Genomic DNA, 25,881 nt, shown 5'->3' with positions numbered 1-25,881 from the left:
ATTTGGAGACTTTGTGCTGCGAAGTCTGTACTCAGTGAGAACTGAGTGTCTTCTTTGAGGATCTCAGCTGTTCCAGTTGAACATCTTCAGGGTTTGGGGATTTTTCTCTCCTAAAGGGAATCTTCATCTGAGAATGTGTGTGTGTTTAAGGGGACATTCTTACATGCTAATTGATAAATGGTTTGAGGGTGCTGTATTGCACTCAACCAGTAATACTTGAGGAATAACTACCTACATATCTATTTAGAAAGTAAGAGTGTTTGCAAGCACTAATTCTCCCTTATCTGTTTTGTGCTAATTAATTAAGTGTAATGGGCTGTAGGTAGGAGACTTCATTTTAAGGCGTAATTACAAATGCACCGTTAGCAAGACTCACATACCTTGCACTTTTTAAGAACGGGTACAGGGGCAAACTATCAGTGTAGTTTGGAAAAAGCCCAACAGTCACGGCCCCGGCTCGGGGGCCGAGGCTACCAACTGGGCTTCCCTTGTCCGGGTTCACCGGGAGAACGCTGATCCTTTCTGGAACGCTCTGAGCGCTCACCGCGTGGGAACTGTCCACACCCGGAGGAGCCCTTAGGCGACGCTTACCTCCGGCCTGCGGGCGTTTCAGAGCTGAAGTCTTAATCTTCCAACAGACAACGGGCAGCAGCCCAAGAAATGACTCAAAACCCAAACCAAGTCAGCCGCTGAGGCTTGACTGTCCGCGTGGTGGGCGTACCTTTAACCACCCAAACCAAGGCACAGGAATAAACTTTGGGTAGTGACAGGGATGACGGAATATTTAAATTTCAAAGCCCAGGCGGGGAAGGTTTTGATCACCATTGCGCCCGAAGAGCCTTTCCTTTTCCCGCCCTCTCTCCCTTGCGTCCCTCTCAGGTCGCTGGCAGCTGCCGCGCTGCCCGCCTTTCCGTACAGAACCATGGCGCCGCCCAGCTGCGAGCCGCCCGCCTTTCCGTACAAAAACATGGCGCTTCCCTGAGCGGAGCAGGCGCCGCCGGGATAAGTGCTACCTCCCCGCTTCCCGACGCTCGAGAGCAGCCCCTTTGGCTGTTGCCCACTGGAAGCGGGCAGGGAGAACCGCCCGCAGCGCGGCGAGGGATGCGGCCTCTGAGGGGCCGAGGCTGAACCGCCCCTGCCCCCCGCGCATCGCTCCCGCCTCTGTGCCGCGGCGCCCGCCCCTCGCGCTGATTCGCGGCGGGAGAGGCAGCAGGGAGAACGGCGACTCCGCGACAGGTGAGGGGAGCGGGCGCGGAGGCTGGCGGGGCCCGCACGGGAGGCGCGAGGGCGCAGGCACAGGCATTTGTTTGTTTTTCCCCGTCGGGTCGGGCCCGGGCGATGCCAGGCGGGGGCGAGGAAGAGGCAGGGACGCCGGGCGGGTGGAGCCCACCTCTCGAGGCCGCCCTCCGGGCACGCCCGGCTTCCCTCGCCCGCGGCCGGCCCGGCCACTCCCTCGCTGCCCAAACAGTTGTTTACAACGGAATCTGGAGGTGGGGGGAGCGGCACTGAGGGCCGCCGGAAGCGACTCCCCGCGCCGCGGGACGGAGCCCCTTTCTCTGGCGGGGAGCCCCTGGGGTGCAGCGTGGGCCCGCGTGCGGCTCCCACAGATGCCGGTCCTCCCCGCAGGTGCGAGGATCCCGGCACCCTCGGCTCCGTCTGTGGGCTTGTTCGGGGTTGCTGAGTGAGTGAGCGAGCGAGCGCAGTGTGAGCAGGTGAATGGTTCCTGTGGCCCCGGCATCTCGTTCGTTACCATTTGCGGAGAGCCGTTGGGTGCCCGGCCCCGCGTTGGCTCTTTCCCCATACCGAGGCGGTAGGTGGGCTGGCTCCATTGTACAGACGGGAGACCCCCAAAGTGCGCGGCTCGCAGGGGGCCAGGGGTGGCTGCGGCCAGCGTCCAGCGCTCCCCAACGCAGTGGCATCCCGGATGACACAGGGATTCGACGCTGCAGCCAAACTAAGTGGGGATCTACCTGGGGGAGTTCACCTGTGCGTGTGCCGTAGGTGTGGGGAATGTGGTTGGTCCTGGCTTGCAGGAAGCTAAAAAAGCCGGGTGAAGAGTTCTTACAGAGCTGAAAGTGACACGTTTGCCGTCGGCCGTCTCCCACTTTTGTCACTTAGCCAGTGAAGTGCCCCTCCCCCCTTCCCTACTTTTTTTTTTTTTTTTTTTTTTTAAATTGAGTGAAATCCGACTCCTTTCAAAGACCAGCTCAAGTGTCATCTTTTCCGGGAAGATTTTCCCATACTCCTTCCAGGCAGGATTAGTTTCTCCCTCTGCTATTCCTAAGATCCCGAACCGTTTCAAAATGCCACCCTTAGTGCTTAAGTTTTATTATGGTTCCTTGTAAGCACGAATACCTCCCTTTGTAGACTATTTTCATCTTTCTAGTCTTACTCAAATGAGCATATTTTGAATTGAATTTAAGGCAGTGATCGTGCGGGATCCCTAGTAACGGGAGGTTTAGCAGCGCGGGTGGGGGTGGGGGTGGTGATGAAGTATCCCGGCGGAGATAGGACTTGAATTTTAAAAGGATGGGGTTAGTGTACTCAGCTGAGCTTTAGAGACCTAGAACTCTTGCCTTTCCCCTTCCCTGCGCACGATGAATTACTTCATCCGTTCTGGGCTGCTTCTCATCATGTGAGGAAGATAAAATTAGGAGTGTTTGTGTTTGTCCTTTCTTATGGAATATGCTGGTTACTGTTAGCCTTTGGCTCTTGGAGCATTTCCAAACCCTTAATAGGATTTAGAGCTGAGGAGATGGGTGTTGGAAGGTAAAATGATACTGGAAGGAGGGAATGAATTAAAATAACCTTCCTGTTAGTAATAAAGGCCTGAAAAATTTCAGTTCCAGTAACTTTGTTCTATTGAATGGAGATCCCTAAAATCTCAGATAATTGTATCAAGTGATTCCTGTCAAATGTGTAGAAGAGTCTGGCAGGCCTCCCTGGAGCAGTCAACATTTCTTTTGATCCCTTGACTATCTCTCGGGTGTGTAATAGAGCCTAATTAGTGTATATGGATGTGTTTTAGGATCTTCAGGTGCTGCCAGTACAAATGCTAATTATTTTCAGTATTGTTAATGCAGAAACATTGTGTCTTCTTCCTTGATGAGAAACACCCTAGGAATAGAAAACCTGGGGCGGGGGGTGGAGGGGGCTGTGGCTTTAATGAAAGGATTTTGTGTAATTCAGAGAGCTTTATTGGGTGCACTCTGCTGAGCTGCTGCTCCGGAACCCCGCATACCAAATCAGAGTGCCTGGGATCAAGTACTGCTTCTGCTTCGGATCCAGCTTCCTGCTGATGTACCTAGGAGAGGCAGCAGATGATGACCTAAGTGCTTGGGTCCTGGCTTTGACCTGGTCCAGCGCTGGCTGTTGCATCTGGGAAGTGAACCAGCAGATGGAAGATCCTCTCTAACCCCATCCCCACCCCACCCCCGCCTTTCTAATAAATCTTAAAAAAAAAAAAAAAGCCCTTGAATAACTGCAAACCTAAGTGTCAGGTGTCAATCCTATACCAATCACCTGAAAGAATGAAAACTCCACCCAATCACAAGTATTTAAGTTACTTGCAACTTCTTACTTTATTTGCCATGTTTTCCTATTGTCTGGCAATGAGTTAATGAAAATATTTGCCCCATACATTTCTCTTAAATGCTGCATAAGAGTCTACAGTCCTGCCGACGCCGCGGCTCACTAGGCTAATCCTCCGCCTTGCGGTGCCGGCACACTGGGTTCTAGTCCCGGTCGGGGCGCCGGATTCTGTCCTGGTTGCCCCTCTTCCAGTCCAGCTCTCTGCTGTGGCCCGGGAGTGCAGTGGAGGATGGCCCAAGCACTTGGGCCCTGCACCCCATGGGAGACCAGGAGAAGCACCTGGATCCTGGCTTCAGATCAGTGTGGTGTGGCGGCCATTGGAGGGTGAACCAACGGCAAAAGGAAGACCTTCTCTCTGTCTGTCTCTCTCTCACTCTCCACTCTGCCTGTCAAAAAAAAAAAAAAAAGTCTACAGTCCTGATTGTTATCACCAGATACCTTATCCACATGATAGAGTCAGGAAATCAGCTCTACAGCTCTGTGTATTCACTTGGAAGCCTGATTAAAAGCATTATATCCAAGGAGTTTCCCTATCAGCGCTCAGGAACAAAATTCAAAAACTTAAGATTGAATCGCTTCCTTTTTTTAAACTAAAAGCAAGCAGTTTATAATGTCACCTTCTAATAATTTCAGGCCCTGATTCTTGTGACATGGTACTTGGGCCTGGGTCAGAAATATCCCAACTTAACACTATCAGAGCTCCACAAATTTGATAAATCACGGGTGTTGCTTTTCAAGTGTCTGTTTAATCATTGAAGTGCAGTATTTTTTTTTTTTTTTGGACAGGCAGAATGGACAGTGAGAGAGAGAGACAGAGAGAAAGGTCGGCGCACCGCGCTGATCCGATGGCAGGAGCCAGGTGCTTCTCCTGGTCTCCCATGGGGTGCAGGGCCCAAGTGCTTGGGCCATCCTCCACTGTACTCCCTGGCCAGAGCAGAGAGCTGGACTGGAAGAGGGGCAACCAGGACAGAATCCGGCGCCCCGACAGGGACTAGAACCCGGTGTGCCGGCGCAAGGCGGAGGATTAGCCTAGTGAGCCACGGCGCCGGCCTGAAGTGCAGTATTAAAGCTGAGTAAGATCTTAGCAAGTCCATTTATTTTTTAAGATTTATTTATTTATTTGAAAGGCAGAGTTAGAGGCAGACAGTGAGGTCTTCCGTCTGCTGGTTCACTCCCCTGTTATCCACAACGACTGGCACTGCACTGATCCAAAGGCAGGAGCCAGGATCTTCTTCTGGATCTCCCACGTGGGTGCAGGGGCCCAAGCACTTGGACCATCTTCTGCTTTCCCAGGCCATAGCAGAGAGCTGGATGGGAAGTGGAACAGCCAGGACTCGAACTGGGCCTTTACCTGCTATGCCACAGTGACGACCCCAGTCCATTTATTTTATAGGTGAGAAAACCGAAATCCGAAAAGATGAAGGATTTGTGCAGAATCACACTGCTAGTTGCAACAGAGCTAGAACTCTTGGTTCATTGTTTTTTCTTTCCTAGGAAAGCATTCAAACTGAACTGAGAATGTCTGAAAACCTTGACAAGTCCAGTGTAAAAGAAGCAGGAAAATCAACATCGAGTGATCCTGAGCGAGGCCTTGCAGATGCTGCGGAACGTTCTGATGAAGCTTTGCAGGACAAAGCCAAGTCGGACTCCCCCAGCCCCCACAGGGTGCGCAGACCTCACTGTAAGCAAATTTGGCTTTGCTTAGAAGCAGCGTCGGCGTCGCTTCTCAGATTACTTTTTCATTTTACTTTTTAACAGATTCAGTATGATTTATAGGTACAAGTCTAAACATGATAAAACCGCCCTCCCTCCCTACCACCCTCCTAACTTTTTTTTTTTTTTTTCAGTTTTTGAGATAACTTATTTTAAACTTACATCACAGTAAAAAGGCTTAGTGCTTCACGGAATAAGAAGTTTAACAAGTAAAAAGCAAAAAGACCCTTGTTTAGTGGGAATATTACAATGGCTATAAACAATGAAATTGGATAGAAAAATGACCATTTCACCCATATATAGTTTTTCGTCAATTATTCATTGTTTCTTTCAATGAAATCGAACCAATGACAGTATAGCATCTGAATATATCTTGTGTGGTTACAAGATAATTAAGTTCATTTAAACTTAAAGCCATTTCCTCTCAACAGTTTATACACAGGATTAATTTTATGCAGATGGAATGCAAATAATCAGGCTTTCTTGTGCATGTGGCCCTGAGCTAGGGTTTAATACTACTTGTGCGGTAGCATTGTCAATAATCAGCATTGCACTGTGGCACAGCGGGTTAAGCCACTGCCTGACACTGACATATATTGGAGTGCTGGTTTGTGTCTTGGCTGCTCCACTTCCATCTAACTTCTGCTGATGTGCCTTGGAAGGCAGTGGAAAATGACCCAAATACTTGGACCCCTGCCGCCCATGTGGGAGACCCAGCTGAAGTTTCTGGCTCTTGGCTTGATCCTGGCCTAGCCCTGGCCATTGTAGCCATCAGGGGAGTGAACCAATAGATGGACAATCTCTGTTAATCTGCTTTTTAAATAAATAAATCTTTTTTTTTTTTTTTTTTTTTGACAGGCAGAGTGGACAGTGAGAGAAAGAGACAGAGAGAAAGGTCTTCCTTTTTGCCATTGGTTCACCCTCCAATGGCCGCCACGGCCGCCACGCTGCGCTGATCCGAAGCCAGGAGCTTCTCCTGGTCTACCATGGGGTGCAGGGCCCAAGGACTTGGGCCATCCTCCACTGCACTCCCGGGCCACAGCAGACAGCTGGCCTGGAAGAGGGGCAACCAGGACAGAATCCGGCACCCTGACCGGGACTAGAACCTGGTGTGCCAGCGCTGCTAGGTGGAGGATTAGCCTGTTGAGCCACGGTGCTGGCTAAATAAATAAATCTTAAAAAAAAAGAAAAAAAAGAAAAAAAAGGCAGCAGTTGCTCAAATGGCAGCCTAGTTGCTTGTGGTTTTTCAATTGCATGAGAAATTAAGATTTTAGAATAATGTCCAGAATGTTTGTGTCTCCAGTCTCAGTAACACTGTAATTTTTCTGAAGTGCTCTGAGAAACAAGAGGGTGGCGTATAAATTGCAGGTTTAATTAATAGTATTTGAAAAGGGGAAAGCAATTCCGGCCAGGGTTGTGCTTGTGCAGGTTAAAAATAAAAAGTGAGTGAGTTCGCCACACCCTAACTTCACTGCCCGGGGGCCTGGTTCCCGTGAGATTGAGAGCATTCTGTTTGCTGCCTGTGTTTGGCGGAGTCATTTCAGATCCCTGGCAGGGAGCAAGTCTAGTAGATGAAAGGATGGCAGTTTCTGCGCATACTCCCAGCAATGCCCTGACTTATTCACGTCTTTTATTGAGAATGTTTTTTGAAGTGAGTCCAAAAATGAGAGTTTTAAGAGGGAGTGTCATAGTCTAAGAACGTCAGTGTTGATGCTGTCTTTTTAAAGTGTGGGTGATCAGTAATTTTACATATTTGGCAGAAGTGCAAAGGTTTTGGGGTTTGAGGTGTGTTTCTTCCAGAATGATCAAAACCCTTTCCAGCTAATTTATTAGTCAATATACTATTATTTTTTTTTTTTTTTTTTGACAGGCAGAGTGGACAGTGAGAGAGAGAGAGACAGTGAAAGGTCTTCCTTGCCGTTGGTTCACCCTCCAATGGCTGCCGCGGCCAGCACACCACGCTGATCCGATGGCAGGAGCCAGGTACTTATCCTGGTCTCCCATGGGGTGCAGGGCCCAAGCACTTGGGCCATCCTCCACTGCACTCCCGGGCCACAGCAGAGAGCTGGCCTGGAAGAGGGGCAACTGGGACAGACAGAATCCAGCGCCCCGACCGGGACTAGAACCTGGTGTGCCGGCGCCGCAAGGCGGAGGATTAGCCTAGTGAGCCGTGGTGCCGGCTAGTCAATATACTTTTACAGCAAACATTAATGGGTCCTATTTTATTGTGGCTTATTATCAGGTAGGTTTGATAAAATAATAGGTCACATTATCTCTAGGGAAACATGCTGGAAGCACGTCATGCATTTATTAGGCCTTCTCTCCAATATGCAAGAAATCGTCTGTTTTCCCACCTTTAAAACAAGGAAAATACGTCTGTCTCTTCAGGTGGTTTTGTTACCAGAGATGACCGAGACAGAGCTTCTTGTCCCCTCCTTAAAAGAATTACAGAAATGAGACACAGATTGGCAAAGTTTACTGAAGAGTACACCAGACAGGCTGGGGTGACTCAGCAAGATACTGAGTGCCCAGTCTGCATTTAGACTGGGGCTTGCAGGGGTATGGGATCCACTTCTTCCTTCTTTTGCTTCTTCCCCTTCCCTCTTCTGGAATATTGCTGGGCAAAGTGTTTTTGGGACATGAAATTCCTCCTGAGGCTTTGACAGACCGAATAGCCCGCTTGCTGCTAGGCCTGGGATGTTTCCGGGGGTGGGGCTGGGACCCCCCCGCCCCCCCCCGCCATGGTTATTGGACATGGGCAGTACTTCTGATGTGTACATACTGGGCTGCTTCCAAAGCATTGCTTCTAAGGTTGCTATGTTCCTTCCCACACGAACTTCTTATCTTTTCCCTTAGCCCCTTTTCACACACACAGGCTAATATCTACCTTCCTACCTAACAGTTTTAAAAATTAAATGAATTCATGCAACATGCTCAGAGCAGTGCATTAGTTGTTATTACTCCTATTAATGTATGGCATCTGTTGCATCTCATGGTGCCAGGATTGATTGTTCAAATGTGGGTGTGTATGGCTGACCTAGTAGTTTTATTCCCTTCTGTTTCTGATAAAAGAGGCCTTTTGGTTTAGGTGTTTAGTTGTTCTTTGCTTGATGGCCTTGCCTTTGGTGTTCTGTGAGTTGACAGCATGACTCCAAATTAGTGTCAACTCAGTACTTGTCTGTATTGTCTGAAACTGTGTAGTTATGCTCTTAAGGCAGGAGTCCCTATTCTGGGACCTGTGATCAAGTTTTAAGGGATCCTGGAACTGCAAAAAAGTGCATCAGCATTTGTGTGTATATACTTTTTTGGGTGGGGGGCTCTGGAAGCTTTTTTTATTTTTCTTTCTTTTTTTTTTTTTTTTTTTTTTTTTTTTTTTTTTTTGACAGAGTGGACAGAGAGAGAGAGAGACAGAGAGAAAGGTCTTCCTTTGCTGTTGGTTCACCTTCCAATGGCCGCCGCGGCCGGTGCGCTGCGGCCGGCACACCGCGCTGATCCGATGGCAGGAGCCAGGTGCTTCTCCTGGTCTCCCATGGGGTGCAGGGCCCAAGCACTTGGGCCATCCTCCGCTGCACTCCCGTGCCACAGCAGAGAGCTGGCCTGGAAGAGGGGCACCGGATTCTGTCCCGGTTGCCGGCGCAGCAAGGCGGAGGATTAGCCTAGTGAGCCGTGGCGCCGGCCAAGGAAGCTTTCTTTACATTTTCATGAAGGTCTGCTGTGGTCTAAGTGTGTTTTGACCCCAAGGGTTTTCATGTGCGGAAGCCTTGGTGTCCTCTGTAGTGGTACTGAGGTGGTGGAACCTGTAAAAGATGAAGCCTAGGTCCACGGGTGCATTGCATTCAGATGGGATTAGCGCTTTCGTGGGAACCCTGGTTAGTTCCTGTGAGCATGGGTTATAAAAGAGCAAGCCTGGCTGCGGAATCCATCTCTGGCTTCCTGTCTCGTCATTTGATCTCTTTTATGCCTACTCTTGCCAATGTGATGCCATCTGCTGAGAGGCCCTCATTAGAGCAGAGCAGATTCTGGCTCCATGCTCTTGAATCTCCAAAACTGTGTACTGAATAAAAATATTTTCTTTGTAAAATAGCCAGCCTCGGGTATTTTGTTTTAGCAATGCCAACAGACTAATAAAGGGCCCATATCAAAGTGATGTTTAAAATTAAAATCCTATTTTATCTTTAGTAAACTTAGTTTTTTTATATCTAAGAAATATTTGTTTAATCCAAGATCACAAAGACTTTTATCTGTATTTTCTTCTAGAAATCTTAGTCTTTGTCTTTTTTTTTTTTTTAAGATTTATTTATTTGAAAGGCAAAGAGAGAGGTCTTCCATCTGCTGGTTCACTCCTCAAATGGCTGCAATGGCTGGAGCTGGACTGATCTGAAACCAGGAGCCAGGAGTTTTATCTGGGTCTACCATGTGGGTGTAGGGGCCCAAGGAGTTGGGCCATCTTCTACTTCTTTCCCAGGCCATAGCAGAGAGCTGGATCGGATGTGGAGCAACCGACACTTGAACCGTTGCCCACGTGGGTTGCTGGCACTACGGGCAGCGGCTTTACCCACTACACTACAGTGCTATCCCCAGAAATATAGTCTTGACTCATATTTAGGCCTGTGATCCATTCTTTCACATTTAGATAATCTAATTATTATTGGCACTATGTGATTAAAAAAAAAAATCAAACTGCCCTAGCCTCATTGACCACACACTAAAGTACATATGTGTGTACTTTTTTCTGCTCTGCCAATTGCTCTATATGTTTATCCTCATGCCAAAACCAGTCTTGATTATTGTCCTTTTAAACAAATCTTGAAATCAGTTAGTGGGGCTGGTGCTGCGGCATAGCAGGTAAAGCCACTGCCTGCAGTGCCAGCATCCCATAGGGGCACCAGTTCAAGTTCTGGCTGCTCCACTTCTGATCCAGCTCTCTGTTGTGGCCTGGGAAAGCAGTAGAAGATGGCCCAAGTGCTGCACCCACATGGGAGACCTGCAAAAAGTTCCTGGCTCCTGGCTTCAGATTGGTGCAATTCCGGCCATTGTGGCCACCTGGGGAGTGAACCAGTGGATGGAAGAGTTTTCTCTCTCTCTGCCTCTGCCTCTTTGTAGCTCTGCCTTTCAAAAAAAGTAAATAAATAAATCTTTATTGAACAAAGAGAAATCTGTTAGTGTAAGTACTCTAATTTTATTATTTTTCAAAATACTTTCATATTTCCATAGAATCAACTTGGCAATTTTTTTGGGAAAAAAAAAAAAAAAGATGCATTTATTTGAAAGAGTTACAGGGAGGGAGGGAGGGACAGAGAGAAAGGTCTTCCAGCCACTGGTTCACTCCCCAAATGGCTACAATGGCCAGGGTGGGGCCAGGTCAAAGCCCGGAGTCAGGAGCTTCATCTCAAGCTCCCACATTAGTGGAGGGGCCCAAGCACTTGGGCCATCCTCTGCTGCTTTCCCAAGCACATTAGAAGGGAGCTGGATCAGAAATGGAGCAGCTGGGACTCAAACTGGTGCCCGTGTGGGATGCCGGTGTCATAGGTGGCAGCTTAACCACTGTGCCACAACGCTGGCCCCAGTTTGGCAATTTCAAGAGAAACATGCTGGGATTTTTTTTTTCTTTAAATAATCATTTGGATTTTACTTTTCTTCTCTTAAAGTTTTTCATCTGCTTAAAAGAGTGAGCGTCATCTGGTTAACTCCCCAAATGCTTTTAACAGCCAGGACTGGGCCAAGCTGAAGCCAAGAGCCTGGAACTCCATCTAGGTCTCCCACGTTAGATTGCAGGACCCCAGCTCTTCAGCTGTTATCTACTGCCTTGCAGGATATGTTAGCAGAAAGCTAGATCAGCTCAAACCAGCACTCCAGCATGGGATGCAGGGGTCCCAAGTTGTGACTTAACCCATTGAGTCACATCTACCCCAACCTGCTGGAATTTTAATTGAGATTGTGTTTAATCTATAGATTGATTTGGGAAATGTTGACATCTTGATAATGAGACTTGAAAAGATATCTGGGCTCTGATTATGCGTATTTATTTCACCAGTACTCACAAAGCCCATTTTACTTGTGTATCCATCTTGTATTCTTATTAATATTCTCTGGAAATGTTGAGATAAATTTTGTGAAGAGGAATTTTGAGAGTTTTCCCAGCTTCCCCTTATGTGACCAAATAAAGATTTTTACCAGACAGGATATGACCAGCTCTTAGATTTGGTTCCTTTTTTGTGTGTGTGTGAGCAAAAGAAGAGTAGAAGGAAAAGGAAAACAACTTGTCACTAATCCAAGATCCTTTTTATTTTTAAAAGATTTATTTGTTTTATTTGAAAATCAGAATTATAGCGAGAGTGAGAAACAGAGATCTTCTATCCACTGGTTCACTCCCCAGATAGCTGCAACAGCCAGGGCAGGGCTAGGCCAAAGCCAGGAGCTTCATCCAAGTCTCCCACTTGGGTGACAGGAGCCAAGCACTTGGGCCATTTTTTGATGCTTTTCCTAGGCCTTTAGCTGAAGTGGAGCAGCCAGGACATGAACCAGCACCCCTATGGGATGCTAGCATCACAGGCATTGGCTTTACCTGCTATGCCAGCCCCCCAAAATATCTTTAACCATTAAATCCTGTGCAGACTGGTGATATTGCTTATCTCTTTTTTTTGACAGGCAGAGTGGATAGTGAGAGAGAGAGACAGAGAGAAAGGTCTTCCTTTTGCCATTGGTTCACCCTCCAATGGCCGCCACGGCTGGCGCGCCATTGGAGGGTGAACCAAAGGCAAAAGGAAAAAAATAAAAAAAAAAATACTGAATGTTTCCCTTTTTTCCATTTAGGACAAATAGGAGGCAAGAGTTAGAACATAAGCTTTCCACTTACTAAGGAAATGATAATCTTCTTATTTTTTATTTTTTAAAAGATTTTATTTATTTGAGAGGTGGAATGAGAGACAGAGGGAGAGACAGAAATGTCTTCTACCTGCTGGTTCACTCCCCAAATGGCCGCAATGGCTGGAGCTGAGCCGATCCAAAACCAGGAGCCAGGAGCTTCTAGGTCTCCCACGGGTTATAGGGGCCCAAGGAATTGGGCCATCTTCTGCTGCTTTCCCAGGCCATAGCAGAGAGCTGGATTGGAAGAGAAGCAGCCAGGACTTGAACTGTTGCCCATATGGGATGCCAGCAACACAGGTGGAGGATTAACCTGCGCCACAGCGTGGCCCCAAGGGAAATGATAATCTGTAACTAGAGTGTATCGAAGCCTCAATTTACTGTAATCATTTTGCATTTAGTGAAAAGCTTAGTGAAAATCAGATGTTTCAAAAATTATAAATGATCTCTGCTTTTAGGCTTCTAACTTAAAAAAAAAAATGAAGATGAAATAGGTAAGATTCTGTAGCTGTTTGAAAATGCCGGAAGATTTCAACAGAAGGCAGAATATTTCCTGGAATAAAAACTGATGCTTTCTCCCTATTTTTGGAGAAATTTTACTCTATGGGAGGGAATCTCTTACACTGGGTTTGTGTTGCAGCCAGCCCTGCTCGATTTGTGACAGTAGAAGAACTTGTAGAGACAGCGAAGGGAGTCACTAACATGGCTCTAGCCCATGAAATTGTAGTAAATGGAGACTTTCGGATTCAACCAGCTGAACTACCAGAAGACAGGTAAGGTGACTGCTTAGTTGTCTTGTTCATTAGATCACTAGCATTTCCCACTTCTGGAAATGTTTCCTTCAGTCAATAACACTATATTCCAGTAAGTTTTTCCTTTTGTACATTATTGCTTAAAAAAAAAAAAAAAAAGTTCCTATCCTAGGAATTCCTTAGGTTTGAAAGTGAATCACTGATCCATCAAAATGCAAATACACACGGTCTGGAAGTCAGTGAAAGTCTTTCATGTCAGCTTTTCCTTACTTGATGGGATTTAACTGCCTCTTGTGTTTTCATTGCATAGTTTCATTAGTTTTTTTTGTAACTCTCAGATAGTTACAAAGTCAGATGTTGTTGGTTTACTTGCATCTTTCACCAGATTGTAAATCCCACAAAGGCAAGGACTATGGCTTATTCTTTGTATCCCTCATGCCTACAGCCATCAGGTTGTTTTTTTTTTTAATTTTTCCTATAGTTATTTTTTTTTTCAGATTTATTAACTTGAAAGGCAGAGTTAGAGGGAGAGGCAGAGAGACTTTTCATTCGCTAGTTTATTTCCCAAATGGCTGTAACAGCCAGGGCTAGGCCAGGCCGAAGCCAAGAGCTAGGAGCTTTATTTGGGTCTCCCATGTGGGTACAGAGGTTCAAGTATTTGGGCCATCTTCCACTGCTTTCCCAGGTGCATTGGCAGGGAGCTGGATCATAAGTGGAGTAGCCAGGACTCCAAGTGGTACCCATGTGGGATGCTGGTGCTGTAGATGGAGGCTTAACAGGTTACACCATAGTGCCAGTTCCCAGAGTTATTTTATTTATTTGAAAGAGTGATAGAGGAAGGGAGATGGGAAGAGAGAGAGATTACATTTACTGGTTCACTTCCCAAGTGACCACAATGTCTGAGGTTGGGCTAAGCTGAAACCAGGAGCCTACAATTCCATCCAGATCTCCCACATAGGTGGCAGGGGCCCAAGGTCTTGGACCATCCTCTGCTGCCTTTCCAGGTACATTAGTAGGGAGCTGGACTGGAGGTGGACAGCCAGGACTCCAACTGGCAATCACGGGAAGCTGGCATCACAAATGGTGGCAGTTAACCCACTGTGCACAGTGTTGACACCTAATTTTCTGTTTTTATTTAATCTAAAACTGCTGATTGTAAGATACACCCTTTAAAAGTATTGTCGTGAGAATTGCCCATTGTAATCTTATTGTTACAAGAAGAAACATTGCCCATTATAATCATTGCCCAGTGGCACATTAAGAAAGATCCAGGGGCCAGTTTTGTGGCACAGTGGGTTAAGCCACCACCTGTGATGCTGGTATCCCATATGAGTGCCAGTTTGAGTCCTGGCTACTCCACTTCTGACCCACTGCCACCCATGTGGGAGACCTGAATGAAGCTCCTGTCTTTGGGCTGGCCCAGCCCCAGCCTTTGTAGCCATTTGGTGGGTGAACCAGTGGGTGGAAGATGTCTCTATCTAACTCTGCTTTTCAAATAAGTAGGTATTTATTTATTTGGGAGCACCACAGAGGGAGAGACAGAGAAAAAGGTCTTCCATCTGCTGGTCTATTCCCCAAATGGCTGCAATGGCCAGGAGCCTCTTCTGAGTCTCCCACGAGGATACAGGGGCCAAGCGTCTGGGCCATCTTCTACTGCTCTCCCAGGCCATAGCAGAGAGCTGGGTTGGAAGAGGGGCAGCTGGGACCAGAACTAGTGCCCATATGGGATGCTGGTGCCATAGGCGGAGAATTAACCTACTGAGCCACAGCACCAGGCCCAATAAGTAGATCTTTAAAAACAAAGCAAAACAAAGGAAAGTAAGTTGCAGAGATGTTAAAATGTGAAAAAATATAGTTGGTTTTAGATTGAGGAAGTGTGGGTGGGAGGTGCCCTTCTTTCAGCAGTTCACTGACATCAGAACTCCGGAGTAGGGGCAGGTGCTGTGGTGCAGCAGGTTAAGCCATCACTGCAGTGCCAGCGTCCTATATAGGTGCCAGTTCACATCCCAGCTGCGCTACTTCTTACCCAGCTCCCTGCTAATGCACATGAGAAGCAGAAGATGGCCAAGTGCTTGGGCCCCTGTACTCACGTGGGAGACCCAGATGGGGTTCTTGGCTCCTGGTTTCAGCCTGGCCCAGCCTTGGTAGTTGTAGCTATTTGGGGGAGGGAATCAGTAGATGGAAGATCTCTGTCTCTCCATCTCTCCCTCTCTTTCTCTTTAACTCTGGCCTTTAAATAATAAATAAGTCTTTTTTTTTTTTTTTTTTTTTTTTTTTTTTTTAAATAACAACTCTGGAGTGGAAGCCTCTTATTTTCTTGGCCTGCTCCTCATGCCAGTGGATGTGTCAGACCCTGTGGCAAGGAGGAAGAGGCTGGGTGGATCAGGGCTCTCCTGTTGATAGGAAAAGAACAGTTTTCTGTGGAGTCAGGAAGTAGACATGCCTTAATGTCCTGTTAGGCAGCATTTGATGATGTGCAGCCCCAGCTGTTAAGTGAGCCTGGGAAAGCTTCACTCTGGCAATGGGGATTGGAACTGCCATGCTGGGCTGATTAGATCCTGATCTAATGACTTAGTTTCACAGGCAGAGTATCTTGTTGCCCTGAAAAACACTGGTTTCTCTTACCAAAATATACATATGCCTGCTGGGATGGCAGGCTATCCCTTCTCCCATGGGAGGCTTCTAAATTGAACTTTACAAGTATTTGTTATATTACTTAAAAAAAAAAAAGACTTATTTAATTTAAAGGCAGAGTACAGAGAGGCAGAGGCAGAGAAAGGTTTTCCATCCATTGGTTCACTCTTAAATGGTTGTAAAGGGCAGAGCTGGGCCAATCTGAAGCCAGGAGCCTGGAGTTTCTTCCAAGTCTCCCATGCAGGTGCAGGATCCCAAGCACTTGGACCATCTTGTACTGCTTTCCCAGGTCACAGCAGGGATCTGGATCAAAAGTGGAACAGTTAGGACTCAAACCAGCGCCCATATGGAATGCCAGCACTTCAGGCAGTAGCTTTACCCACTATGCAACAGTGCCCTTTGTTACTTTTTGACAGTAATGAAGAAACATTTGTTTCACTCTCAAGACACAAGACTGGTTTAATGAGATGTTACACCTATATTTAATTGTTATATCTTTTTTTTTTTTTTTTTTTTTTTTTTTTTTTTTGACAGGCAGAGTGGACAGTGAGAGAGAGAGACAGAGAGAAAGGTCTTCCTTTTGCCGTTGGTTCACCCTCCAATGGCCGCCGCGGCCGGCGCACCGCGCTGATCCGACGGCAGGAGCCAGGAGCCAGGTGCTTTTCCTGGTCTCCCATGGGGTGCAGGGCCCAAGCACCTGGGCCATCCTCCACTGCACTCCCTGGCCACAGCAGAGAGCTGGCCTGGAAGAGGGGCAACCGGGACAGAATCCGGCACCCCGACCGGGACTAGAACCCGGTGTGCCGGCGCCGCTAGGTGGAGGATTAGCCTAGTGAGCCGCGGCCTAGTGAGCCGGCCCTAATTGTTATATCTTGATACCTATTTAAATAAATGTCCCATGTATCTCATGGGAAATAGGATATTTTTAGGAACTAACGTCTTTCCACTTGTTACATAGCAAATAGTTTTCATCTTTTTTTGTTTTTAAGATTTATTTATTTAAAAGGCAGAGTGACAGAGGCAGAGACAGAAAAAGATATCTTCCAACCTTTGGTTCATTCCCCAAATAGCTGCAACAGTCAGGACTGGGCCAGGCTGAAGCCAAGAGTCAGGAACTCCATCTGGTCTCCCATGTGGATGCAGGGGTACAAGTACTTGGGCCATCTTCCAGTGCTTTTTCCCAGGCACATTAGCAGGGAGCTGGATCAAAAGTGGAGCAACCAGGAATTGAACCAGTGCTCTGAATCCAGCATTACAGGGTGCATCTTAACCTGCTGTGCCACAACTCTGGCCCAGTTGTCATCTTACACCTCTTAATTATAAATATCCTAAGAAATTTACTGATGTCAGGGAACTAAAAATTAACAGCTCTGCTATTTTTCAATATTATTTTTATCATATTTCACCATGACAAGCTGTTAGCTGGACTGATATTGGCTGTCCAATTAATTGGAAGTTGTACTTTCCAAGAGGTATCAATTGGGAAAAAGAAAAAACACTAAAGTATGTCAAAGTATGTCTTTGGTTTTAAATAGGCTTGGAAAATATTTTGTTGAACCAAAATTATTTTTAAGATTTCTTACCCTGATCCATAGGATTTGTGCTTTTAAAAGTGATTTGAGGCTACAATATTTTATTTAAATTTTTGGCCTGTTTTTCATTGCCTGCAGCTTGGAGAAGAAAGTGAAGGAGATTGTACATAAAGCTTTTTGGGATTGCTTGAGTGTCCAGCTAAGCGAGGACCCTCCGACATACGACCACGCCATCAAACTTGTAGGAGAGATCAAGGAGGTGAGGCACAGAGCAACTGGTCTTTTCTAATGTCAGGAACGTTAATTCCACTGCGTGGTGTGACTGTGCCGGAGACTTGAAAGAAACTGAAGGATCAAGAAGTTAAATTCCTTGCTAAAATGTGGATTAAGAGTGTCTTGGGCCTAATGCCCTGTTTTTTAAAAATGTTGAGCAAGTCGTGATAACCTGAGGGTATTATTCTTGTAAACAAAGACTAATAATAATTTTTTTTTCCAAAATGAAAGCTACTTTATTAGGAAGATTAAGTTGATTATATGCTCACTTGAGCAGTTGAATTGTCCAAGAAATTTCCTTTTTGAGACCCTTCAAGACTTAGATTACATTTATATGCAGTTGTTTTCTCAGACCTCTAACTTCAGCCCGGAGTTGAGCAGAAACACAACTTAGTTTCCCTCAGACCACTCCTGGACTCCAGGCAAAGTGCTGGACTTTGAGCCGCTGAGCAGTACTGGTACTAGTTCCCGGAGAAAGACCAGGCTGTGTCTGAAAGGTTCCTTAGACGTGGTTGCCCCCATTCCTGGCTTCCCCAGTTTCTCAGATGTTCATAATTTTTTAAACAGAATTACTTAAAGCCAACAAAAGTTACTTTATAAAATATTTGATTATTTATAAAAATTTTAAAAAGATTTATTTATTTGAAAGGCAGAGTGACAGCAAGTTCTTCCATCCGCTGGTTCATTTTCCAAATGCCTATTACAGCTGGGGCTGAACTAGACCAAAATCAGAAGCCAGGAACTTCATCAGAGTCTCCCATGTGGGTGACAGGGACCCAGGTATTTGGGTCATCATTTGCTGCCTCCCAGGCATGTTAGCAGGAAGCTGGATCAGAAATGGAGGCAGAACTGTATCCAGAGCAGACCCACATGGAATGCAGACATCCCTGGTAGCAGCTTAACCCACCGTGTCACAATGCTGGCCCATATACTTTTTTTTTTTTTTTTTTTTTTTTTTTTTAGATTTTTATTTACTTGAAACTTAGAGTTACAGAGAGGGAAAGGCAGAGAGAGAAGGAGAGAGGAAGAGGGAGAGATGTGAGTGTTATCTTCCACTGTTGGTTCACTCCCCAAATGGCCTCAGTGGTCAAGCCTGTGCCAGGCTGAGCCAGAAGCCAGGAGCTTCTTCCAGGTCTCCTTTGTGGGTACAGGGGCCCAAGCACCTGGGCCATTTTCCATGGCTTTTCCAGGCACATTAGCAGGGAGCTGGATCAAAAGTGGAGCAGCTGGAATTCGAACTGGTGCCCATGTAAGATGCCAGTGTGGCCGGTGCTGCGGCTCACTAGGCTAATCCTCCGCCTAGCGGCGCCGGCACACCGGGTTCTAGTCCCGGTCGGGGTGCCGGATTCTGTCCCGGTTGCCCCTCTTCCAGGCCAGCTCTCTGCTGTGGCCTGGGAGTGCAGTGGAGGATGGCCCAGGTGCTTGGGCCCTGCACCCGCATGGGAGACCAGGATAAGTACCTGGCTCCTGCCATCGGATCATTCGCAGTGTGCTGGCTGCGGTGGCCATTGGAGGGTGAACCAACAGCAAAAGGAAGACCTTTCTCTCTGTCTCTCTCTCTCACTGTCTACTCTGCCTGTCAAAAAAAAAAAAAAAAAAAAAAAGCCAGTGCTGCAGGTGGTGACTTATCCTGCTATGCCACAGTGCTGCCCCACCCATAAATTCCTTTTTTTTTTTTTTTAATTTTATTTACTTATCTGAGTGGTAGAGTTACCGTGAGATGGAGAGACAAAGGTCTTCTATCCGCTGATTCACTCCCTAAATGGCCACCAATGACTGGAGCTGCCAATCTGAAGCCAGGAGCTTCTTCCAGGCCTCCCACGTGGTGCAGGGGCCCAAGGACTTGGGCCATCTTCTGCTGCTTTCCCAGGGCATAGCAGAGAACTGGATCGGAAAAGGAGCAGCCAGGACTCGAACTGGCGCCCATATGGGATGTTGGCACTGCAGGTGGAGGATTAACTTACTACATCACAGCTGGTCCCTATAAATTCTTAGGATGCATTCTATTTATAATGGCAAAGCAGTGTCTTTGGAATAGAGAAGACCTGAGGTGGAAGGACTGGTTTTGTAATGCCTTTCGCAGATCAAAGAACTCTATCTGTGGAAACTGGAATGTGTGGTTGGCTCTCAGGCTTGCATTAATCCGTGTGTTTCTGTTTTCACCATGAACAGTTTTTCCTTTCATCAGGTGATTTCTACCTAGAGCTTAAATGGAAACTTAAGTAGCTATCTAAATAAGTTGTAATAAGCATGTTTTTCTGTAGATTTATTAACAAGAGCTTCAAATATGTGCAGCTTTACAGTAATAGTTGGTAAGTCCTTTTTTGATAGTTATGAATTCTTTTATGTGTAATAAAACATGTCTAAAAAACCTTGATTAAACTTAGCTGTGCTCTCTTGTAGACTCTCTTATCTTTCTTGCTGCCTGGTCACACTAGACTGAGAAACCAGATAACAGAAGTCTTGGATCTGGATCTGATAAAGCAGGAAGCAGAGAATGGGGCCCTAGACATTTCCAAGCTGGCAGGATTCATTATTGGCATGATGGGGACGCTGTGTGCACCTGCTCGAGATGAGGAAGTTAAGAAACTAAAGGACATTAAGGAAATAGTGCCCCTTTTCAGGTAGGAAAACAGTTAATAGCCCTCTGCATTCAAAATGAAGTGCCTATTTTCAGATTTAAACTTCCTGAAATCTAATGATTTATGCATTTGAAAAAAAATTTAAATATTTAAAATATAGAAAATTAGGAACAAAAGTCACCCATAGGGCCGGCGCCGTGGCTCAATAGGCTAATCCTCCACCTTGCGGCGCCGGCACACCGGGTTCTAGTCCCGGTCGGGGCGCCGGATTCTGTCCCGGTTGCCCCTCTTCCAGGCCAGCTCTCTGCTATGGCCAGGGAGTGCAGTGGAGGATGGCCCAGGTGCTTGGGCCCTGCACCCCATGGGAGACCAGGAAAAGCACCTGGCTCCTGGCTCCTGCCATCGGATCAGCGCGGTGCGCCGGCTGCAGCGGCGGCCATTGGAGGGTGAACCAGCGGCAAAGGAAGACCTTTCTCTCTCTGTCTCTCTCTCACTGTCCACTCTGCCTGTCAAAAAAACAAAAAAACAAAAAAAAACAAAAGTCACCCATAATTTTACTGCATAATCACAATTGTCATTATGATATATTCTTAAAAATTATTTATTTAAAAGGCACAGACAGGGGTCAGTGCTGTGGGGTAGTGGGCAAAGCCGCCACCCATAGTACCAGCATCCCATGTGGGCTCTGGTTTGAGTCCCAGCTGCTCCACCTCCAATCCAGCTTTCTGCTATGGCCTGGGAGGGCAGCAGAGGATGGCCCAAGTCCTTGGGCCCCTGCTCCCATATAGGAGGCCCAGAAGAAGCTCCAGGCTCCTGGCTTCTGATCGGTGCATCTCCAGCTGTTGTGGCCATTTGGGGAGTGAACCAGTGTATGGAAAACCTTTCTCTCTGCCTGTGCCTCTGCCTCTCTGTAACTCTGCCTTTCAAATAAACAAATCCTCAAAAATAAATAAATGGCACATAGACGCACACGCACACGCATGCACACAGAGCAAGAGCAAGAGTTCTTCCATCTACTGGTTTGCTCTCTAAATGCCCACAACAGTTGAGATTGGGCCAGGTCAAAGCCAGGAGCCTAGAACTCAGTTCGATTCTCCCACATGGATGGCAGGGACCCAAATAATTGAGCCCATTTATGTGTGTGTATTAGATAATATATACCATATTAATATTAATAGTTATTAACATATAAGATTTGGAAAAAATTATAGGCTTACAGACAAGTTGAAAAGCAGTACAGTCAATGTTCATATATCCTTGATGTGAATCTATCAGTTTAATATTTTGTCACATTTGCTTTATCTTTTTTATGTACTTGTATACTGTTTTTTCTATATATATACTTAAAATTCAATTTCAGTAAGATTAATAACAATAAGAACAGTTGTAACAGTCGACTGTAATAAATGTTATATGAATGTGATCTCTCCCTCTCTCTCTTTCTCTCTCTCAAATTTTCCATTTTTGGCCTGTAGTTCACTGTGGGTAACTGAGACCTTAGAAAGCAAAACTATGGGTAAGGGGGAAGTGTTTGAGTCAACTTTTTATTACTATAAAAATACCTGAGGCAACCTAACTTTATGAAGAAAAAGGTTTATTTTGGCTCGAGGTCTAGGGGCCTCATCTGGCAGTGGCCTTGTTGCTGGCAGAGTTCTGAGATGGCACAGGACATCATGTGGCAGGATCCAGGAAGCATGCGTGTCTGTCTGTGTGTGGTTTCTTAGCCACCAGGATTTAGTCATGTGGGCCCCACCCTAGCCACCTTGTCCAGTTTAATCACTTTCCAAAGTCCTCACCTGAAAACACATTAATTGGATTCTTGTGCCATTAGCATCAGACTTTGAGGACTAAACCCCTGAGTGCAAGGGGGACAAATTTTCAAACCAAAGCAGATGGGGCATGACTACTACAGCTTCACAAAATGTTACCATTAGGGCAGCTGGTTAATCTGTACTGTATTATCTTACAACTCCATGTAAATACATTTGTACACTTATTTCAATAATGCTTTCAATAAGTAGGTGAAATGAGTAGGGATAGTGTTAACAGAAGTCAGGCCTGCTGGTCCCGTTGGTCTTAGGTTCGGCCCAACATTCAGACTTGCAGGACTGCCCTGGGCCACAGGTTTGGCTCTGTCTCTTCCACGGCTTGCCCCTGGGCAGCCTGAAACATTCACCAGACAGCTCGGGGATGAGAGGAGCCTGACAGAAGGGTGCAGACTCACCTGGCTTCAGGAGCCAAGGTGTTGTATTACAGCTCTATAACCTGGCTTCCAGGGTTCCCGTAAGGGACATAAACATTTATATAAGTTATCCCACACGGGGAAGTCCAAAGTGTAGTGTCCCAGCCGGTATTTGTGGTTTGTTATTTCTTTCATTCCAGATGCAATTTGTGAGCTAGATATTTCTTTTCCCATAAAGGAATTGCTCAGCACCATTTTGATATATACACTTTTATCTGTTTATAGGAAAGCAAAGCTAAGCAGTTAACCAGACATCAAATCTTCAGGCATAATCATATCACTCCTTACCCATATTAGTATAAAAATTATGGACACTTGATCACAGTTATATATATTTAAAATTAAATATGTAGAAGACTAAAAAGTTAATATGGACTATGTTAATATGAGTAGGTAGGGTTTGGTGCTATCCTCAGGTTCAGGCGTCCTCTGAGGGTCTTGGACAGCTCCCCATGAACTTGGGGGGACTACTGTAATATCACAGCCAACATACTGACATTGCTGCAAACCATTCATCTTATTTAGATTTCCCTTTTCACTTGTACTCATTTGTTTATTTGTGTATTTAGCTTTTATACAATTTTACTTGTTTAAACTTGTATTTCAACACAATAGGGATGTTTTGCATTGCCCTTTTTTTTAAAAAAAATATTTTTTAAAAGATTATTTGAGAGGCAGAGTTACAGAGTGAAGGAGAGACACAGAGAAAGGTCTTCCATCTGCTGGTTCACTCCCCAAATGGCAGCCACTGCCGGAGCTGAGCCGATCCGAAGCCAGGCATTTCTTCTAAGTCTCCCACATGGGCGCAGGGGCCCAAGCTCTTGGGCCATCTTCCACTGCCTTTCCAGGCCATTAGCAGAGAGCTAGATTGGAAGAGGAGCCACAGGGATATGAACTAGTGCCCATATGGGATGCCCATGCCATGAGGCTTAACCAGCTACAACCACAGCACTAGCCCCTATTTATTTTTTAAATTAAATTTTCCTTTTTCTTTAAAGATTTATTTATTTGAAAGGTAGAGTTACAGAGAGGAAGAGGGGCAGAGACAAGTCTTCCATCTGCTGATTCATACCCCAAGTGGCCGTAATAGCCAGGGTTGGGACCTACTGAAGCCAGGAGCCAAGAGCTTCATCCAGATCTCCCACATGGATGCAAGGGCCCCAAGGATCTGGGCGCATTGGTAGGAAGCTGGATCAGAAGCGGAATAGCTGAGATTCGAACAAGGGCCCATATGGGATACTGGCACTGCAGATGGCAGCTTAACTCACTACGCCACAGTGGCAGCCCCCCAAAAAGATTATTTGAAAGGCAGTTATAGAGAGAAGGAGGCAGAGAGAGATCTTCAATCCACTGGTTCCCTCCCCCCAAAATGGCCACAGCAGCCAGACTTGGGCTAGGCTGAAGCCAGCAGCCTGGAACTCTGTCCAGGTCTCCCATGTGTGCTACTTTTCCAAACGCATTAACAGGGAGCTGGATTGGAAGAGGAGTAGCAGGTACTCCATCTGGTACCCATATGGGATGCTGGCATTGCAGATGATGGGCTTAATCCATGGCACCACAATGCTGGCTCCTGCATTACCCTTTTATATTGTTTTTTAAACCTCAAGAAAGCATTTTCTTGAAGTTTAAAGAGGTTTTTTTAAACTGTTTTCTAAACTTTAAGAAAGCTTTTTTCATGGTTGCCACATATTCATTTACATAAAGGAATTAGCTAATTCTTAAGAAAGATGGATAGATTATATATAATTTACATTTTACTACTTAACCCTCCAGTAAATATCTTTGTACACAAAACTTTTTCTTATATTTCAGGTTGTTTCCTAAATATGGGTACTTAAAATGGGGCTACTGTGTCAGAGGATATGAACAGTTTGAAGAATGTTATTGCATGTTACCAAGGCGATTTTTTATAAGTGGGCATGGATATTTGGCTTAACAGTCAAGATATCCCATCTTATCCACATCTCCTATCAGAGTGCCTGGGTTCAATTCCTACCTTGAGCTCCCTTTCCCAGCTTCTTGCTAATGTACACTCTGGGAGGCAGCAGGTGGCAGCAGGTAATAGCTCAAGTAACTGGGTTCCTGCCACCCATATGGGAGACCTGGATTCAGTTCCTGGCTCCCAGCTTTGTTCCTAACAGGCTGCAGCATGCTCTTTTCTCTCCCTCACCTCCTTTCCCTCCTTCAATATCTGTCCATCTCTGTCTTCAAAATAATTTTTTAAAAAGTTTTATAAGCAAACAAAATTTGATTTCCAGCTTTTTTTTTTTTTTTAATTATTTGAAAGACAGTTACACAGAGAGATCTTCCATCTGCTGATTCACTTCCCAAATGGCTGCAATGACTGGGGCTGGGCCAGGCCAGGCCAAAGCCAGAAACCTGGAACTCCATTTAGGTCTCCCCTGTGGGTGGCAGGGGTCCACATACTCTTCTGCTTTCCCAGGCATGTTAATAGGGAGCTGGATCAGAAATGGAGCAGCCAAGACTCAAACCAGGGCTCGTATGGAATGCCAGTACAGTAGGCAGCAGCTTAAACTGCCACACTACAACGTTGGCCCTGTTTCCAGCTTTCTTGGTGAAAGAGGACAGATGGCATATCCTCTCTCCCTTCCTCAGTACACACAAGAATGCCCTGCATTGTAAAGTTACCTCAGAGTTTAAAAACACCTCTTAAAAATGGTTTTTGCTTTGTTCATTGGGCAGGCTTTTATTGAACAGTCTTCTGTGTTAGGTGTGGTGCTGGAGCCTAAAAATAAAATGAGGAAGAGCTTAGAGTAGGGACTGGTGTTGTGGTGTAGCAGGTAATGCTGCTGCCTGCAATGAGGCAGCATCCCATCTGGGCTCTGATTTGAGTCTCGGCTGTCCACTTCCCATCCAGCTCCCTGCTAATGTGCCTGGGAAAGCAGTGAAAGATGGCCCAAGTCCTTGCATCCCCACACCCACATGGAAGACTCAGAAGAAGCTCCTGGCTTCAGCCTGGCCTAGACACAGCTGTTGACCAACTGGGGAGTGAACTAGCGGATGGAAAATCTCTCTGTAATTCTGCCTTTCAAATAGATGAAAAAAATCTTTAAAAAAAGCTTAGAGTCTAACAAAGTTAAATGAGGAAGTCCTTAAAGGAGAATCCTCCGAGAGAAATAGAATGAACTCCAGTTCCACCATAAAGAAGGAAGACACTGGGAAGACCACAGCAATTCGGGAGAAGATTTGGGAGTAGCAGAGGGAGGGCCACAGGGTATGGATGGAGAAGGGTTTGAATAACCCTCAGTCTGTGTATCCTTTCCCATACTTTGGGCCCTTCCACTTATTCTGTCACGTAGTGTACAGTCGGTCCCAAAGGGCATCAGGGGACTTTGGAGTCCATTTGATCCTGTTCCTGCTTCTGCATAAGACCATGACTACACTTGCACATTAGGTTCTTAAAGCCTGCAGATAGGTGCTTAGCAGATCTTGACACGTGACAAGGTTTTGGTATGTGACGACAGCAGGATCAAAGTTGGGTCCTTGACATCAGGTCAGGTGAACTAGCTCCCAGCCTCACCTTCCGGTCCTTCCTCTGTGGCTGCCATGAGGGCTGGCGCCGAGCGAGAGACAAGTGAGGTTCTGGGCTAGAAAGGCAGCAGAGGAAGCTGCATTTGCTTCAGGGCAAGCAACAAGGATACGGGGATAGAGGACAGCTTCAGAGTTCTCAGGCTTTT

At 46.1% G+C, this 25,881-nt stretch overlaps 2 protein-coding genes across 8 annotated transcripts in view; one reads left to right on the top strand and one right to left on the bottom strand.

The window, feature by feature from the left end:
• Positions 1 to 1,098: 1,098 nt before the first annotated feature.
• The window catches only part of TCP11L1 (t-complex 11 like 1), a 46,243-nt gene continuing 21,460 nt past the window's right edge, over positions 1,099 to 25,881 (top strand). The window contains exons 1-5 of one of the 7 annotated variants that reach the window (XM_008269518.4): positions 1,099 to 1,236; positions 5,086 to 5,272; positions 12,809 to 12,941; positions 17,225 to 17,345; positions 19,763 to 19,983. In XM_008269518.4, coding sequence (XP_008267740.2) covers positions 5,110 to 5,272; positions 12,809 to 12,941; positions 17,225 to 17,345; positions 19,763 to 19,983 — 638 coding nt within the window. In that variant the 5' untranslated portion in view covers positions 1,099 to 1,236; positions 5,086 to 5,109. Of the gene's footprint in view, positions 1,237 to 1,488; positions 1,713 to 1,791; positions 1,811 to 5,085; positions 5,273 to 12,808; positions 12,942 to 17,224; positions 17,346 to 19,762; positions 19,984 to 25,881 lie in introns of those variants that run through there. The other 6 variants (XM_008269545.4, XM_008269529.4, XM_051825641.2 and 3 more) reach the window with 6 other exon arrangements.
• The window catches only part of CD59 (CD59 molecule (CD59 blood group)), a 684,742-nt gene continuing 666,012 nt past the window's right edge, over positions 7,152 to 25,881 (bottom strand). Inside the window, exon 4 of the transcript XR_011387757.1 lies at positions 7,152 to 7,234. The gene's annotated coding sequence lies outside the window, so the exon portion shown is untranslated. The remainder of the gene's footprint in view (positions 7,235 to 25,881) is intronic.

This window comes from Oryctolagus cuniculus, chromosome 1 (assembly GCF_964237555.1).
Source record: "Oryctolagus cuniculus chromosome 1, mOryCun1.1, whole genome shotgun sequence".
NCBI classification, from domain to species: Eukaryota; Metazoa; Chordata; class Mammalia; order Lagomorpha; family Leporidae; genus Oryctolagus; species Oryctolagus cuniculus.
The sequence above is the reverse complement of the archived record's forward strand: the minus strand, read 5'-3'. Positions and strand labels throughout refer to the sequence as shown.